At 39.5% G+C, this 19,624-nt stretch overlaps 1 protein-coding gene across 6 annotated transcripts in view; it reads left to right on the forward strand.

Annotated features, from left to right (window-relative positions):
• Positions 1-19,624, forward strand: part of diaph2 (diaphanous-related formin 2) — a 426,654-nt gene that overhangs the window by 242,364 nt on the left and 164,666 nt on the right. For all 6 annotated transcript variants that reach the window (XM_086021885.1, XM_086021876.1, XM_086021922.1 and 3 more), the window contains 2 exons: positions 1,651-1,745; positions 16,828-16,929. In XM_086021885.1, coding sequence (XP_085878011.1) covers positions 1,651-1,745; positions 16,828-16,929 — 197 coding nt within the window. The remainder of the gene's footprint in view (positions 1-1,650; positions 1,746-16,827; positions 16,930-19,624) is intronic.

Raw genomic sequence — 19,624 nt, forward strand, 5'->3', positions numbered from 1 at the left:
GACAGTGGTTCCAATCACCAGCAAGTCATCCTTAATGACATAGTTCGGGTACAATTTGACTAGAACCAATGTGTTATGCTGGACCTATCATCACACAAATTAGTGATAGTGTATAAACAAATTGGAAAAAAAAAAAAAAAAAAAAAAAACGTTTTATTTATTTATTTATTTTTTTTATGTTGTCCATGGCCTACCCTGGATGAATACAGTATGCAACTTGATTTTCCTTTGGTAAAATGAACAAAGACTGGGCTTTCTTTTGTAACAATGAAAGATACATTTTGTAAACCAAAGCGAAAGGCCTCACTTTTTATGTCCCGGTCGGCTGCTACGTTAGCACTTCCAAATGTGGGCACGCTGTTGCACTGATGATAAAGGGCTTGTCCGAACACGGTGATTGAACAGATTACATTCGGCAAGCGAGGTACCAAGTATGTGCATCTCACGCATGCACTTTGGTGCAAATGAGATAGAGGGAAAAAACGTTGAGTAGTGTTCCCTACAAAATTCACTTTCAAAATGGGAGGGGGAAAAAATCAGAGCATAGCAAAAATATTCTGACATTTAACACACAACGTTTTAACACTGATTTTGTTGAATGCAATGGCAACAACAACAACAACAAAAGGTTTATGTGCACCCTTTTGTATAATGTGGCATTTGCAGTAACACTACAAAAATTGTAGCTCTAGTTTTAATAGATGAATTTTTGAACGTGATGCTAGTCATTCTTATTGGAACTCTTAACTTAAAGTATGTTCCCTGTAAAATAAAGTGAGTCCGCTGAATTTACAGAATACATGCACTTCATGGCGCATGGTCAGGATGGCACCACCTCTGCCTCAATTTAAGCCAGGAAAAAACCTTGGCCCAAGGTATTTCTTTATGTAATCACAGAGAGCACTGGGTGTCAAATAGGTTCCTAAAAGACTTTGATTTTTCAAAGGTAAGGCCTTAATTAATCATTGCGCTGTCAAATGTACTGTATACACTACACTGTACATTGGAGGGGGGCAGGGACCGGGCAAACATCTCTGATGATTGACGGCCATTAAAATGCATTGTGGGGCACAAGACAACCATTTATTATTATGTACAAGTGAAAGACCATTTACCATGTTTTTAAAGCCTGAGAAACATTTACTCCCAGTATAAAAGTAATTTACTTTTACCATTCATTTACAATACATTTTTATAACTATATATATGATAAATTGTTAATAAAATACAATGTTTCATAGTACATCCAATAGCTATTAGTCTAATTTGTATTACATCTCCTGTTGCTCTTGGAAGCGAACAGATTCTTTATTTTTCCACCTATGCACCTATTGAATTTTTGAAGAAAATACGGTATTCCCTAAGGCATATTTTGTGTCATCCCTCACAAACAAGCCTGATTTCAGTTATACAATATGTTTTGTTTGTTACACAGTAACTTCATTTTTTCAACTATCATCTGTAATGCTCAATGTTCTGCCCTCACATTTCCACAGGCTGTTCTGTGGCGGGACTTTGTTCTCATGAGTGACACGTTAGCTCTTTTTTCATTTTGTTTTTGGAACATGTTAAAATGTCTCTTTGAAACCAGTGGGCCAACAGAACAAAAAGGAAATTGTCTTCTCCTCTTCTTTCTCTCCGTCTCAACAGCAATTTTCTTGGGCTCGTTCCGCCTGCCTTATGAAGAGATCCGAGAAATTGTGCTTCAGGTGGACGAGGAACGACTGAGCGAGTCACTCATCCAGGTAAGGCGGACATTCGGCAGTGTGTCCGCGGCCTCCCTACCGCACGTACACTATTACTACCCTTAATTATGACCTTAAAATTGCATTATCAGCGCTTTCATAACATTTAAATATAAAGGTAAGCCCAAATGTGTTAAAAAAATAATAATGCAAAAAAAAAAAAATAATATGACAACAATGAACTTGACATTATAGTAAATGTTGTTCTTTCTTTCACATTGTTGAACAATGTGGAATACATTGAAGCCTAATTAAAAGCATTTGAAACAAATGTTTCATTTAAGGTCAGAATTGAAACACACATTTGCGTTGGACAGTGTGTCTTCTGCATGTGCCACATGCACAGATCCAGACATTAATGACAATTGGCAAGCTTAATTTGGCAGTTTAGTGATGAATTACTGCCTCCATGGCAATCTATGATTTTTCTGCCATTATGGGCAATTGGGTACTGACTGTTTCTTTTACCCACTGATGTGCACCTTCCACACGCAGTTGCCTTAGCTATGTCCCTTTCAAAGTTAACGAAAGTTGTCGACCTTGCGAACAGTGGCACTTTTGTATGAGAAAGCAGGCCAAGTTCAGCGAGTATAAAAAAAATAAATAGGGTGTGTAATGTTTATCATTAATCTTTGGGTTATTTTGACAAAAATAAATACCACAGACATGTTGTTAAGACACCTGGGAAGTGTTTTAAATGATGAAAACACAATGTCTCCTTTAACTATTTCTACATAATGTGGAACCCCAGAGAGTGGAAACAAATGGTGGTTGGTCTCCACGAGCTTGGTGACCCCATTTAAAATGTGCTATGATCTGCGTTTGGCACAAGCCAGTCTCCTCATTGTCCACTGGACCGTGGAGACCCCACATTCATCGCCTCATAATGGATGATGAAGGACATGGCTTGGCAAAGACTCCACAACCCCACCCTCTTTTCCTCCAGCCTTTTGTCTTAAAGCATGATTGATGAGCTCACTAAATGGGACTTCTTTTTGCTGCGTTTTGGCTGTTTTTGGCATCTCCGAACGCAACAGAAGTGTGCACGTGAGGTAAAGATGCCTCATTGTGCACTTCAGACTGTCAATAGGTTTAATCGGAGCCTATCCACAGCGCACCCCTACTAGGTCTTTGTTGAGTTCTGATAACCTTTAATTTGCTGGTAATCGAGCAGAAAATAAAGATTGACCAGTATGAGACTACTTTTCAAAGGTGAAAGACAATTTAGCTCTTGATTTTTTTTTCCCCACCTTCAGCTATTACAGTGCGGAAAAGTGCCAGATACTCCTACCGTGTCCCTTCAAATGTTTCCATCTTTAGTTTTATAATACTAAACTGTAACATTCTAACATCCATTACCAAAAAAAAATCACAAGAAACATTTTTTTTGTGTAACTCTGTAATTTATCATCTGGTAAAACCTGACAAAATCAATCTTCACCCATCTCTGCTAAATTCAAAACTCTTGCGTTATATTGGGATGAGTGTAACTGCCGTCAGCTCGCTGAAAATACAATACAATACAATACAATTTTTATTTGTATAGAACATTTCATAACAGCTAGAGCTGTAACAAAGCACTTTACAAACAATACAATAAATAAATAAAACAATAAAAGGCTGTGATACACATATTAATAAATATAGATATAAATAAATAAATAATATATAATATATGAATACAAATATAAATAAATAAAGCCAATAAATGAACATAAAGCACAACAATTGACACCGGAAAAGAGCCGAAAATGTCCGGTCTGATAAAAAGCCAGAGAACAAAAATGTATCTTCAACCGCGTTTTAAAAATGGACAGAGAGGGGGCTTACCTAACAACCAATGGGAGGTCATTCCAGCGGGAAGGACCAGCAACAGAAAATGCTCGATCCCCTCTGAGGCTCCGCTTGGTCCTGGTCTTGGCACCTCGAGCAGCGCCTGGTCCGCAGACGTGAGGCTGCGGGAAGGTCCGTAGGAGTGGAGGAGCTCGGAGAGGTACGCCGGTGCGAGGCCATTTAATGATTTAAAGACAAATAGGAGAATCTTAAATTGAACCCTGAAATGCACTGGGAGCCAGTATGGAAGGAATAGCCAACATGGAAGGGATCAAGGAAGCAAGGAGTGTTCATAATGCATCTAAAACTCTGGAACTCAATCGTATTATCCTTCTTCTCTGGCGACATGTCTAATGTAATGATTTGTCAGCAGAATGTGGCAGAGCATTGGCCTTGAAGTACCCCTACAATGTGTCACCCTGGCAGAATGGATAGATAGGAGTTGATTGGCTCTCCTTATTCTGCATTAGGGCCCATCAATGCCTCCGAAATGATGTACCCAAGCCTGAATGCCGCCAGACAGACTCTCGGGTGCGCCCCATTTATCCAAACTCCATTTGAATCCCTGCAATTCCACATATGCACCCCTCCCGCCCTCCCCCCAACCACCCTGCCATCCCTCCCCGTCCAGCCTGGCTACAAACATATTTACACTACATGAAAATGGAAAGATTGTGTCAATTATGCCCTCTGCCTCGGGTGCCCACAGCCAAATTGTGTCATTTATCATCCAAGCGATAAATATGCGTAAGGTTCGTGCGTATGCTGTATAGGCAAACTGGCAGGCATTTGTGCTCATTCCTGCACACCCCTCATATCTCATTTGTCGACAAGATTCACCGTGTCGATGGATGGGGGTCACCCCTGTGTGTCAGATCAGCTCTATCAAATACACAGCTTACATACATAACATCATACCTGGCAACATGATGTAAAAGTGGGGAAATGTGGTATCGGTCTGATGGTCTGACACTATTCATTGACAGAATAACGATCCTGTGGTGTTGGTGTTTGTGTTTCAGGGAATCGCCTGCATTGCATGGTCTATCTCTTCCACTGTTTTTATTCATGGCATGACCATGCCCATGACCTTGCTATCATTTCATTCTTTTCTGCACTGTTTCTGTGCTTCCCCCAAAAGGACCTCCTCCTCCTGATTACCAATTCTTACCAAAGGAACACAATCATGTATTATTAAAGGGGGAGTTTGCAGGATAAAAACTGCCGGCAATATTTAACTGTAGCCTTACTTCACTTTTAACCGCCCGGCACCTGCCAACTCTCTGACAAAAGCAACACCCTCTCACTCACGTGCACAAGCCCGATTCTCCAAACTGGTCATTCATAGCGGCATGTGATTCTGAAAGTGCATAATTGTGTTAAATAGTTAAACAGAACGCTGTTCAGTTTCAACCTCTAGCAAAACAGAGCTACCATTAGCACTGTGAACATGCATACATTATGCTACATTGACAGTGTTACTGTAATGCTAAATGTAAATTGCATTTATTGGAATGTACAGTTGTACATAACTGTAAACTCATTTACAAATCAAAAGATAACAGATAAGTTGCTAATTCCGCATTCAGAATCATCAGCTTCCCGAGGTCCCTTCTGCTACTTGTTTTTAGTAAAGTTGTGCCCAGGTGTTAGCATAGGAGGGGTGTGCATATTTTCCCCACAGGTGGATAGTCCAAAATAGTTCCAGCAAAGCTCCCGAAGCTTTAGCGAACAGCCCGGCTCCAGATTTATTTTAAATGGTCCTATTTTGTCCCTAAAATTGGAGCCAGTGCGAGTAAATTTTTCATCCACTCGAACAAGTGTGAGCGGGACAGGATGTGATGACGCAAGAGAAAAACAAGACCCACACATGACGAGGTATAGTGGCAAAAGCCAAACTCAAAGGGACATTAATCCAGGTTAGATTTATGTCATTAGCTTCCGATCGCCGCTAGCCTTTAGATTCATAACAACGGCAGCGGGACCACAGAAAGGACCAAGGGCAGTGATGCAGATTGACGCTTCGTCGCCCAATTATTGTCCAATAAAATTTGGACGAAACAACTGCGTGCTAAAAAGAACTTTGTTCATTGTAGAAACATAGGAAAAATGCGCACATACACCAAAACACTTCATGGCAATGTGTCGTTACTGTCGTAACACTTCAGTCAGAATACGGCTTAGAACCGGTAACATTGAAGCGTTGCATATGGTGAGTTATATGTTTTTATCTGTTTCTATACCTGTCCTTTAAAATATGTCTTTCTACGAAAACGGTCAGAGACACAAAAAAGTTTAGGGAATGCTGATTAATATGTATGAAAAAAAATAAATAAAAGAACAAATTGGCGTATTTCTTCCTCGAGTGTGGCGGTTTCTTAAAACTCCAATTAGAGGCATAACTTGGGGACCGAGAAGGATGATTTTTTTCTTTTTTTTTTTTTTTTTTTTTTTTTTTGGAACAGCCCATTTGAATAATATTCTACTGTCAGGTTTATACTGACAAAGTTTCAAAAGTGTGTGCAGCGGACCTCAGCCTAAACTGAAATTTGAACTCGGGAGCTCTTGAGTTGAGAGGCAGACGTGCTGCCCAACTCTCTACTGTGTAATGAGAATGTGACAGAGGCACTCAATGAAAATGTTGACAGTGTCCACTGACACTTGTGACAACTCACACTTTATCTTTGGTTAGGCACTGTTTTACGTTCAAGTCTCAACATTCCTGACCTTTCAATAATGCACCTGATTTGAATCATGACCAGTCAGTTGAAATCAAGCCCATAAATCAAGGCTTCATCCTCACTTGTTTGTGATCTCATAGGCAAATCCATCAAGTCAGCTTTCTGCATGCATCTTATATATCAAGCAACAGCTCCCGGGACACCGCATTGCTGTGATCACACAGTCCCTCATGCCCAAACGTAGTTTGTTTCAGACATTCCGCGTCACATCAATGCTCATCTCCAGACTGACCTCAGCAAGCGAGAGCCAGCGTATAATCAAACGGCAGTAGTATGAATCACAGCAGCTCAATTTTCAAAGTTATGTCAAAATAAATGCAAACACCTGATGCACAAGCAGAAGAGCGATACGACTTTGTCGACCGCCACGCTAAGATAGTTTACCCTTATCCTGACCTAGACTGAACCGTATGATGGAGCCGACATGGGGGACTCGTCACTAAATGTTTAAGCACGCCCTGCTTTTGGTATGTGTGTGTGTTTGGCGAGTTAATCCATGTCAGTGGATGATGTTGCCCTGGTGGCTTGTTTCGTAGGATATCAGAGTGGCTTCTTAATGTTTGATGTTTTCCAATGCATTTTATATGAACCCAATCTCCTTTTGAAACGGAAAGGCTAATGACTAGCATGACACCACATCTATAAATGACTGGTTAGGATTTTCAAAGGTTTTGTGCAAAATGAAGACCAGATAAACTTCTCGAATTTCTTCTATCAGTACCTTCAATCAATAATACGCCCATTGACATAAGAGCAAAATAATTATTGTTCACCCCATAAGTATATTTACGCAGTGGATATCAAAAGTCTACAGGTTTTGTAATGGAAAGCGTGATTCAATATGCCCGGAAACACAGACATTTGATGATTAAAAAACTGTAATTGTCAGTCATCATTCCGGCATTACTAAATCACAGTTTGTCAGCTATTTTAGGACCGACAGATCTTCTTTTACTACTTACTACGCCACACGCATTCACAGCACAAGCACTGTATCTGCTCCGGTAAAGAACCACGCCTCATACCATGAAAAATAAATCAAAGATATACCATAGTATGGACAATCAATATTTACAATCATCTCTTTGACTCAAACATTCAATCAATAAACAAAATATAACACGCCGTGTGTGCTTTGTAAGCCCGTAGTAGATAAATCAAAGATAATTAAAGTCCATCACACTACACTAAGCTCTCGAACCTCCAGCGACCTCTGTCCATATCTGACTCTCCACTTACACTAAATGTGTTGAAAGTAAAAGGAATATCACAAATGCTATAATGCATGAGAATGTTTACAATGCTGCAAACTTTATGGAACACTACACATTAGTATATTTTCTGTTGAACAAGAGGCTGCTGCGTAAAGTTTGCACAGGGACGTTGAACAGTGCATTGTTGTATGATCTTTTGCATTTGGTATTTGCTTTGTTTTGGTGGAGTGTATGCAAAATTTTGCTCACATATTTCGATGTTATAGTTTGAAGAAACCAAACCAGAAAGAACACACTTGATTAGGTTGATAATTCTGGATTTGACTATTTAATGTTCTCATTTTATCTTTACAACATATTCTCTAAATAAATAATTTCTCCAAGATTTAACAGAAAACCATAACATGAAGGTTCATATACAAATAAACACACATACATAAAATATTACACTCAAACAAAGATTGTAGATTTATGTTGTCATGGCAACCAATTGAAAGTAAGTTGAGCGGCAGCACATCTGCAAACTGGTGAAAGTATAATTCTGACACGCAGATGGCGCAATTGTGATAAGTCAATGCCATGATGTCATTAGTAGTCGTCTGCATCAAATCACGACATCGAGGAGCCATCGTCTCATTGCCTCACAAACATTTCCACGTCCTCCCTCCTCAATGGAATTTCTGTTGAGAGTTGCTAGCATGTAAACAGAGAAGTGACGACCTAGTGGAGCGGAGCCCATAGTCAATGCAATCCCCTTAAAGTAACCTGGCTGTGTATTTGTCCCCGCGAACACATAAGCAAGACATGTAGCGCGTGTTTCCATCAGTCGTCAGTAAAGTAGGAGTTGGTCAGTGACGGACTAAGAAGGTCCGTCGGTACTGAGCCGTTTAGTGACCATTCCAGTGACTTTGTTGATGCTTCGTCCATCAGTTTTTTCGAAGTCTCCTGTCATTCGTCAGCTAAACGGTCATCCGTCGGTGACGGATTGACGGGCCTTCCAGCAGTACTGACGGAATGCCCATCTCAGATTTTAAAAGTTTCAATCACAACTTTCCGAATAGTCACACTTGAGCTCAAATCGTTACCAGATAAAATTGACAGCTGGGCCAAACAACAACTTTTTTTCCCCTTCGCAAGCTAACATGGGTTGAGCATGTCATCAATTTTGATAATCATTTTGAGGATTCGCCTTGAAAACGGTAGTGTGTAGCCCGTTCGGTGCTGCATTCAACTTTAATGACCTTTTATTAGTATCATTTTGTTTTATGATTCGCGGCAAATCCCATCCCAACATGTGTGTCTGACAGTTGGTGAGGGGGTAATAATTTGAGCACACAGGGAAATGTGTGTCACTTTAAATGAAACTTGTCTGCAGTCTCCAAGGAAACCATCACGGTGAAATCCATCGACAACAGCTGGCTCAAAATGCTGCATGCAAAATATTTAGTAGACATTGACATTAATTACATATAAGACATGAATGAAACCCACTCAGGCCAGATGGAGAGGAGAATAAAAGTTCTGAAAACATTTACAGCTTTACCTCGCGTGCTAGCAGCAAAAAGTGCGTTCAACTGACAGCATCTTCTTATTATGTATTAGCATGCCAATTTGACCACTTGTCATGAATCTCATGTGAAATTGCAGAGGTCCTTCTACTGTAATTGTACTAAACCTTGCTTGTCTGAGTTAATCCAAATCTTGGGTTAGTAAAATTATTAATGTGTCAAAAAACTAAGACAACATTTTGATAAATGAAAATAAATACGCTGAGGGGATGACAGTCTCCAGTTCTAACACGCTGGTTGTGTCGTAGCAGAGTCAGCGAAGGCTTGTCAGATTATGGCCTCACCTTTCCTTGCTTCACCTTCACCATGGCAACAACCTTTCCTGACAAATCTCACGGGAGCCTGTTGCACCAGTCTCACTTGTTGTTATTGTTTATCTCTCTTGTCAATCATCCAGACGTAGCTCATCCATATGCATGCCCGCTCCCACACCCTGGGCGCCTCCCGCCCTCCCATCATTACACCTAGATGCCCGTTGGCTAGCAGGCTCTGGCAAGGGCAGTGCCAGACTTTGTTCTCATTTGTAACAACAGGTGATTGCAGCAGCTTGGCATGTCACTGAGCATCATTTGCATGATGTACAAGTGCACATGTGGGCCATGGCGATAAGTATGGCTGTGCATTGGGCCTACTAGATTAGCGCTGAAGGAGGAGACATAGAGTTCGCCTTGGGTATGATTGGGGTTTATTTTGGCGCGGCGTGCACAACTCTCGCACTGCAAATGTTAATTTGTCAACGGCGTGTTAAATACATTACGCTTATTTGGAACGAGGGGAACCGACTAAAAGAAATAAAAATAAAGATGGCATCGTATCCAATGTCCATGAGAGAATGGTGGCCAAGGCCCAAAGTTGCTAATGTACTCTTGAGTGATCATTTGAGTGATCACACAGACACGCATGATCCTGTGACAGATGGCACTTTGCTTTTGCTCTCAATCTAATGAATTTCTATCATCAATTTGTATTCTTATGTTTGGTGATTTAGTTATTCAGACATTAGCAATATCACATACATATGATTAATTGAGTGCAGACTAGAGGTGGGTGATACATATCGTTATCGATATCATCGTCAATCTTGCTTCCACGATCTGTAATTTTACATTATCGAGTATTATTAATACTGCCTCGAAAAGCGAGTCAGCCGACGGCCGCAAAGTATGAGGAAATGCTGAGAAATCAGTGTGCATTGACGGCAGAGGAGGAGGAAGTGATAATCGTTCGCCGAATCAGCGGGCAGGACCCGGTCACATGACTGTCTGCACTGCAGCGAGCTGCTTCCTCTTCATTTCATGGAGGAGTGTCGAGCGGGGATTCAGACTGAGGTGCGAGTCCACGTCGTCCGTAGTCTGTAAATAGTTTGGGGTTGACAAGACTGACGTCGGCGGGAATAACATTGTTAGATGTGCCAAAACGGTCACCGTGAAGAGCAATTCTGTTGCACCATGAGCCATATGGATTACGAGGAAAACTTGGCGACCGCACAACCGCGCTAAACAAAAGCTTAAACCCACACACACACTCAGAAGACAGTCGCCGAGTTGAACCAACAAATATAAACGCATGCACACACTCACGCACACACACACACACACACACACACACACTCAGTACTTTAGCCAGCAAGTCAAATGTGACATCCTGGACTTGCCTAATACATTGATTTTTTTTTTTTGCTCATCATCTGTATCGTAGTTCCCTTTTATTCTGCTCCAATTCCATGTTTTTTATCACTAAAGCTTATTTTATTTTATTTTTACTCCCCTTTACAACACCTTGCTTAATAAGAGTTCAGGTGTGCACAAGGAATGGAGATTCTGCATGTTTGGTTCCAAGAGACGCATTTGATGTCACACACTGTCTGAAAAGGTTTTCCAAGCCAAGCATTACAATTAATTCCTCTTCTACCCCTCCATCAGTGTTTCTCTCGTACTGCTTTTCTCATTAAATTTAATGTGATTTCAGAATGTGTCACACTTTGTGTCACTCTGGAGCTTAATGTGATTTGGTTTGTTGGTGTGCTTTGACAGGCTATATGTTCCCCACTAAAACAGGGACTGAATGTGTACGCTGTTTACTGTACACCGGGAAGGATGCATTTCCTTAGCTAACATACGCATTAGTGAGTACAGTGTTTGAAACACACGACCACTAATATATATATATATATATATATATATATATATATATATATATATATATATATATATATATATATATATATATATATTAATTTAAGATATTGCTTGTATTGCTTGTTTAAAGACTATTTCAAATTGTGTAAAAACTAAAGTTAAATCAAGCAACTGTGAAGTCATTTTCAGTCGACAGAAGTGACAAAATGGCTGACCCCAGAGATGGCTAAAAATGAGTGGATTACAAACACAATATGTATCACAATGCCTTGTTTCAATAGTGGGCCGGGATAGAACATAATCTTGAAAACAATATGTTTGGGTTGACGTCCACTTTATTCATACATTTCTCGTGTGCCGTTGTCTGTCCACGTTTTTCATGCAGCCATCTTGATTGCCATGCTCTAGTGTTGTTTTAGCTGGATGCTGTCTTTAACCACAAGCTGTATTTTTTGTCGTTCTCGACTTCAAGCATAAAAAGAGAACAACAGAGACGAACAAAACATTTGAAATGTTTTTGTGGAAGTGTTATAAAGTAACAGGCCTGTGGATCTTTGGCAAGTCTCCGCTCGCTCCATTATTCGCTCATTGATTCCAAACGGAAGCCTCCCCAGATTTGCCGTGAGGTAGGAAGGAAACCTGCTGTGGCGTCCCAAAGGGGAGTTGGCTGTCCCATTTTGCTCTTCATCACAAAGCGTTGGCAGAGGACATTGTGGGAGTGTGTGTCTTGCCAAATGCTGATGGAAATTAATTAAAAGAAGCGCATCACATCTGTCAAGCACATGTCAGACACGAGACCCCCTCCGTTCTCCATGGTACTCACCTCATAGATGTTAATAGAGAGGAATGTAATTTGCTTTTGACATCAGATCATTCTCACTCTGGTGTATTCAAGCCAGTTTTAGAAGATTACAGTATATTGTTGTGAGGAACGGCCTATCGATTAAATGGGCCTCCGAAAGCATCTCGAGGAACTTTGGCCATTCTTCATTTCGATATTACTGCTTGGAATGCTGTAATGAAGTTTGACAAGCAATTGGATGTCTTATGGATTTTCATAACGTGCTTGATACTTCTCCGTTGCAGAAACATTTTTGTCTTTAGCACTGCATCCTCACCTGCTATTTTTTTGTGTCATCAAGAATTTCAAACAACATTTGTACTTACCCGCTTTTTTTTTTTTTTTTTTTTTTTTTTTCATTAAAATGTTGACCAAAAGACCAGTTTTTGTTTTGAACCGTCATCGCGCGTGACTTGTCACCCCAGGCAAGTAAAAGTAAACCAGTCCAAGGTGTAGTCAAAGTCAATAAGCTGAATCTCCCCATGGCCCTGAACGGAGTGAATTATATATAAAATGAATCAATTTATTGAAATAGCAGCAATATGCTAAGCAATATCAGCTTAATGGAACCTTTTCTTACTGTAAAGTAGGCCTGGACGATATGGCCTCAAATTCGCGGCACAATATAAGTTGAATCCCCTCATGGTAATTGTACAGTACAGTACAGTACAGTAGAGTTCAGTTATTAGATTAAATGTAAACTTTATAATGCAAGTTTTTCTGAATGAGTTTTGTGTCACTTAAAGCTAAATTGCTAAAACAAAGAAAAGTAATGTAATGTTTGAGAGCATTTGATCTCACAACTCATCATTAAAACTCTATGGTGCAAAAGAGTGAAAATGAACATAAATAACAAGTAGTATTATACATATTTAATACACTATAAACATTAATATACGGTTGACCTTTTAAGGCACAGCAGTTTTATTTGTATAGCACGTCATACACAAGGTAATTCAATGTACTTCATACAAGCAAACACAACACCAATAAGTATTTACAAACACAACAGATAACATTCAGAAGCAAAGTGGAGAAAACAAATGTAGGCTTATGGTCCTGGCTGACGTTTGCGCTAACAATGATTCATTCCCAATTTTCAGATGTGTATCCTTGCTGTGTAGCTGTTATAGCTTGTTAATTTCTCTCAAGACACTTAATAAGGTACCTACCTGCTAGTTTCCTGTACATAGCTTGTTGCTGTCCTCTATAATGTGGTTTCAGCCACTATTCTGTTCAACGTCTATTATACCACGTGGCAGTTATTCGGGTGTTATGCTACAACAAGCTATTAAGTCATGTTTGCTTTGCAGTTAACAGGACTCCTTCATCTTCTGCTGTTACTACCCTCATTCTTCTTAAGTAATAATGATATTTGTCAGAAATGTTGCTTGTTTACCGCCAAAGAGGCAAGGATTACTGAATCAGGTGAGCAGCATTGCACAATGAAAGGACAGTTTTTAACCATGCTAGCTAGCCAGCCGCTCATAGCTGATGCGGACTTACAACAAGTTATCTTAGCGCCTGCCGGGAAGGCAGGGAGGAGCTGTTGTTCGGAGTCAAAGTTTTTCTATAACTTTCCAAGCTCATTTTTCCTGAAAATTGCTTTTGGATGTTGAATTTTTGAGGTTACGCTTTAGATCTGATGCAGTCCACAAACTCCACTGGGGGCGTGGAGTTTGTAGACTGTCGTGACTGTCGTAGAACTGTCGTGAACGTTAACAAATATTTTAAATGTTACATTGAAATGTTTACAATTTTAAAATGGAGAAAAAATGTTACACACATTTTCATTAAATATTCTTATTTTTTTTAAAACAACTAAAATAAAAATGTGTTATCTTGTAAGATTCAGCTTTCAAACTAAATTTAACATTCAAACAAACAAGTTTTTTTTTTTTTTTGTTTCTTTGTGTCATGGTCTACAGCAGTGATTCTCAAGTGGTAGTTCAGGACCCAAAAGTGGGTCGCGGACCCATAATGGGTGAGTGTAGATATGCTAGGGTATGAAATATTGTTGTGTTTCTGAGGTCTGAATTCATTTAATTGTAAAACAAGATTATTTGTACTTTCCTTAAATGAAGAGATCAATGCCAAGATGATTGGAATGTTATGGTACTATGGAATTATGCCTACTTTGACTTTATTCCATTTTGTAAATAGGATTGTCATGGTCAGCCTTAGTTTCTAAGTGCTTTAAAAGGCACTTGTTTTTTAAACGTTTTAAATGCTTATAATGTTTAGAGCAGGCATGTTTTCTTTTTGAACATTTGTGCTCTATTTTGTTCTTGACTTCTGTAAAGTGGGTTGTAAATTGGTGAAAATTGGAAAATGTGGGTCCACGGTGAAAGCAACAAACATATAAAATATACTAAAATATAAACAAACTGTAATTACTTTTTTTTTCTTCTTTGCTAACCAGTCATGTATTCACATTTTTTTTTTCATTATGTTTTTCATTATTGCTTTGACAATTCATGTATTGCAGGAAAGATCACGTTTTCTTGAAAGTTTTCACTTCAATCAACAGCCTAGCACACATATTCTATAAATGTAGCATCAAACGTTGACATTCAGTTGCACCTTTTACTTATCACTCACTGCCGCACATTTGCCCAGCCGTTTGTTTATTTGTTTGTTTATTTTTTTAAGGAGAAAGTGGATTGTGTTGTTTATTGTTTGCTTCTTTGATTACTTTACTTCCTGCATGTACTGATATGTGGTGCAAGGCCTTCGGTCAATGTTTGTTGCTGCTTGTGCGCTTGCAGTCATCTTTCTGGCTGCTGTGTATGCGTGCCTGTACTGTATGTGTATGTGTGTCTGGCAGCCTGTGGTGAGCAGTCTGGCCCAGTACCGTCGCCCGGTCCCCCCTCTTTGCCGCACATATGGCGCTGCCTTTGTGTCAACGGAGCTCAACGGGGTTCCTTATAATTAACAAGATAACAGACGAATAGAATGAGGATCTCACGCAGGATTTGATTACCCGCTACTTCGTCTTTCTGAATTTGTTCTTCACACTTACTCAACTGAAGCAGTCTGACAGGCTTTTTTTAATTATTGATCCTCCTCCACATTTCACCTCATTCAGGATAGACACTTTTTTTTTGTGCATGTGTGTATGCTCCGTGCATGTGTTTGTACTCACTCACCACTTTATTACAGTAGATAAATAATATCTGAAAATCCGGTATATTGTACTTAATATAATATACAGATATTGTATATTAGAAAATAATTGTGGTAATTTATGTCTTAATATTAAATAAAAAATAGTGTAGTAGAATTTACATCAATAAAAACTTAACATGTTTATTGTCTACTACTAGTAAATGTTTTATTGTATCAAATTAACTTAATATTAATCTCGTTCTCAATCAAAACTGATTATTGTTGTGATCTAATATTAATTGAATATTCTACCTTCATTTAATGTAACCATTATTATATGTGAATTAAATTGTAGCCAATATTCAATCAAATTAATATCAATTAAATTCATTACTATCTCAATAAAAAAAAACAGAACGCAATTACAATTTAATATTACATGTTTTTTTAATGTAATTAACTATCACAATCTAAATTAAGTTCAATTAAATGAAACTACCTAAAAAAAAAAAATAAAAAAAATAAAAAGAGGACTGAAAACAAGTATTCTATTACAACTTTGCTTCGTTTTGCTACATAGACCACACTAGACCGAGTAGGTCTGGAAATTCAATGAAAGACGATTACCGGTACTGTTTATTGCTTTGCATTTTTAATGGTAATGTTTGGACAAGATGACTGATGCTGTTAGTAATTCACGAGGTATTGTCCCCTAAAATGGACGAAAAAGAGCCACAGATCAGCACATTGCCTTGTGCGTCTTATTACTGCAGTTGTTTTCTATACTTGCATAGACTTCATTACAAACATTCATTTGCAATTCACATGAGTTTTTGTATTTCCGTCAGTAATAAACCTATTGCATTTCTCTTGAATTCATCAGGTGCTGCGTATGACTTGAATGTTCTGTATGAGTAATTATCATAAATTAGCTCTATATATTATCCACTGTATAAATTATTCTCAAGCCTGTAGGGGACAAGGCTAAATGTGAAGCCTGTTATCATTATCAAGGCTCTAATTGGAGCGTCAGCAGAAGCATTTGCAATGATGACTGCCTCCCAGTCAAGAAGTACAAAGTCGTGTTTTATTGCCTTATTTTTACACTCGGCAAGGGAAGAACAGAGACGTCATCATTCGGGACCAAAGACACCAATGTGGTTGTACCTGAAATGGCCACTAAAAAGGAGATGGTCTTTCTTTCTCACACTGACTAACAGAGGAAGTGAAGACCCTTCCTGTCTTTAAAATATATCCAAACCGCTTACCCACACGAGGGTCGTTGAGCCTAACCCAGCTGTCTTCGGGCAATAGGCGGGGTACACCCTGAATTGGTTGCCAGACAATTGCCACACAGAGACAAGCAAAAATTCACACTCAATCATACAGAGGGACAATAGCGTGTTCAATTAACCTACCACGCATGTTTTGGGAATGTGGGAGGAAACCAGGCATTGGGAGAAAATGCAAACTCCACACAGGGGGGCCGGGGCCAGATTTCAACCCACAACCTCTACACTGTGAGGCAGACGTGCTATTGCCGCCTATATATATATATATGTATAATGTATAATGTATATTTGCAATAAGAGTCACTTAAAGTTCATTTGGTATAAGTGTGTTTTATTTTTGTTTGCAGAACCTGATAAAAAACCTGCCGGAGCAGAATGAGCTGTCGTCGCTAGCGGAACTTAAGAGTGAATATGAAGAGCTGGTGGAGTCGGAGCAGTTTGGGATTGTGGTGAGTCAAATTCTTAAACGGCCAAAAGAGACAAAACAATGTGCACGAGCAAATGTTTGTTTTATTTTAACAAACCACCACCAGTTGATAAGTGAGTGGCCTCTCAAAGATGCTAAAAACTGGTATATGTGCACACGCTTAAGTGTATGTTCTCCAGTTTGGGCAACTTTATTGCCTAACACTCCAAGATGATAGAGTCACATTAAGCACTTTCATGAAGACTTTGGACCCAGGGGTGCATCCAAGGTGCTCTCCCATCTCCTTAATTTCGTCCTCCTAACTCAATAAAAGTTGTTGGCCTTTGTCTTTTATCGAAGTGTAATGAAGCGGTGGGGGTGGCAGCCTTCCCAAATGATCTCGCCCGTCGAGTGATCATATACCTCGGCGCTGATGAAGAAGCTTCTTACTTCGCAGCTATTTAGTTCTCCGGGGAAATAAGAGACGTTAAAGCTTATTGTATAGGAATCAGTTAAACTGATGGAGACGTGTGTGTGTGTGTGTGTTTGACAAACATCTCATCCAGACTCAGCCATGGCTCTAATGAAACAGCTTTTCGTAGATGGGGAAAGTTGTCTTGAACTTCTGCATTTTCTTCTGTTGTCTTACTAAGTGTGGAAGAAGGGGAGCACTTTTCTGATGCAATTTACTTTAAAGACACTGTAAAGTGAATTCAGAAATGAGTTTCTAGATACTTTATACATGTTTGTATCCATGTCGTACTCATTTGTAGTGATATACAGGCAGCTTTAAACTGCTTTGCAACATTTCAGAATGAGCCGCGGCAGGAGTCACCCCTCCCCCACTATATCAGAGCTTGAGTGCCTTTGTTTGCATATCAGCAGTTATCAAGTACAATTGTGACGTGTAGCTAGCTAACTAGTTATGACTACACCCCAAAAATGGATCTTCACTTGGGATAGTCTGCTGTTTTATAATGGATTGTAAGATTTTGCTACTGGTGTATAAATCACTAAATGATATGGGTCCTGAGTACATGAAGAAAATGCAAATGGAATACAAATCCAGTAGGATCTCTTGTCTTAAGGGAATTAGTGGAGCCCAGGGTTCAAAGCAAATATGGGGAAGAGACATTTACCTGTTGTGCTGTTCTCAAATGGAATATGTTGCCAACATAAGTGAAGTCAGAGCCAAGTTTAAATACTTTTAAATCCATGTTAAAAATATGACTTTATCGCATTTCTTTGATTAAGATATTTTAAGTGTTTTTAAAATCAATTTCACCATATGGTCTTTAAGTAATTTCAGATAGGTACTTTTCGTTCCTGTCCTCTGCTGTCATATTTTTTTTGTAAATATGTTTCAATTTTGTCAAAGTATGTTTCTTCAGTAATTCTAATAAGCTACTTTTGTTCTCTTCGCTTTGCCTTTGAATGTCGTCAGCTGCTTAGTTTGTACATGTAAATTGTGAATATTGTGCTTTTGGTTGTGTGAAGCACATTGAGTTGGCTTGTGTATGAAATGTGCTATATATATAAAGATGCCTTGCTTTGCCTTATAGTGCCTCGTTGTCAGCTGTGAGTGTGCCTACGCCCTACTTGCAGAGATGGAAAATTCAGGTCCAAAAAGTAAAAATCCTGCCACAGTTTGCCTTGAGCCACAGGTGCTTAGACTTCATTGAGCTCGTTTACCTGCCGGTTGAGTAGAAGCAACTGTGGCAAAAGCCTGATATATTTTCATGGCAAAAATATGTAGTTATGTGTAGGCAAAAGAAATATACTCGACAGTAAACTTAATTTTTCCAGATGGTAGTGGATGCATTTAATTGACAGTTGATGGGACATGCCCACAATGTTTGACAGCTAAAGGCCCCGATACACCAAAACGATGTTCACCAACAGTGACAGACGCTTACCCCGTGGCGCCCGGCCGGCTGTCGGCACGTCACCCTGACAAAACACAATGCAACGACAGACAGCGACGCTGACCATTAAAGTATCTTCTGCGCATGCATAAGATGTAATACCCTTCCATACCATCGGCGGCGGTAGTCACTATTTCTCATGGTTAGAAAAATCCAACTGGAAGATGTTGGCCGGGGGCGGATTATAACAACGTAAAAAAATGCATTCGGCTATATTCTTTGCTCACGATGAACTCCCACGCGAAGTAAACCATCCCGTACTTGACACAGTATTGTGAAATACTTACATTCTCAATCCTCGCTCTTGTACTTGTAAGAAGATTAAGGCAGCGAAGGCGTGCTCACTGTTTATCCGCATCACATCCCGTTGGTGCCCCACGTGCTGATTTGCTAGCTAACAGCCAATCAGATTGACCTAATGTCACGACTGGCGACGCCGATTCAACATACGTAAACGCTCCCAAGACGCTTACAGACGGGTTATGACACTACGACGGTGGCCACTACACCAATCAGACGGCGCTTAAACACGCCACGAGGCTTCACGACCTCCGACGTCGGTTTGGTGTATCGGGCCTTAAGAGAAAGGCTTGTTTTTTTCATGATTTTGATGCGGGATCAATAAAGGCATTCTTATCTTATCTTATCTTATCTTATCTTCATTTTACATACTTGGCAGGGTTGTTAACGCTCTTCTGTACAGCGATTTTGACAAAGAGAAAAACTACATATTGGGACACAACATTTACATATCAAATACCAATAAGTGCGTACTCTTTTATTGACATCAAACAGTCATTTTGCTGTTTAACG

The sequence above is a fragment of the Filicampus tigris genome, chromosome 2 (assembly GCF_054856515.1).
Source record: "Filicampus tigris isolate MCC_2025a chromosome 2, RoL_Ftig_1.0, whole genome shotgun sequence".
NCBI classification, from domain to species: Eukaryota; Metazoa; Chordata; class Actinopteri; order Syngnathiformes; family Syngnathidae; genus Filicampus; species Filicampus tigris.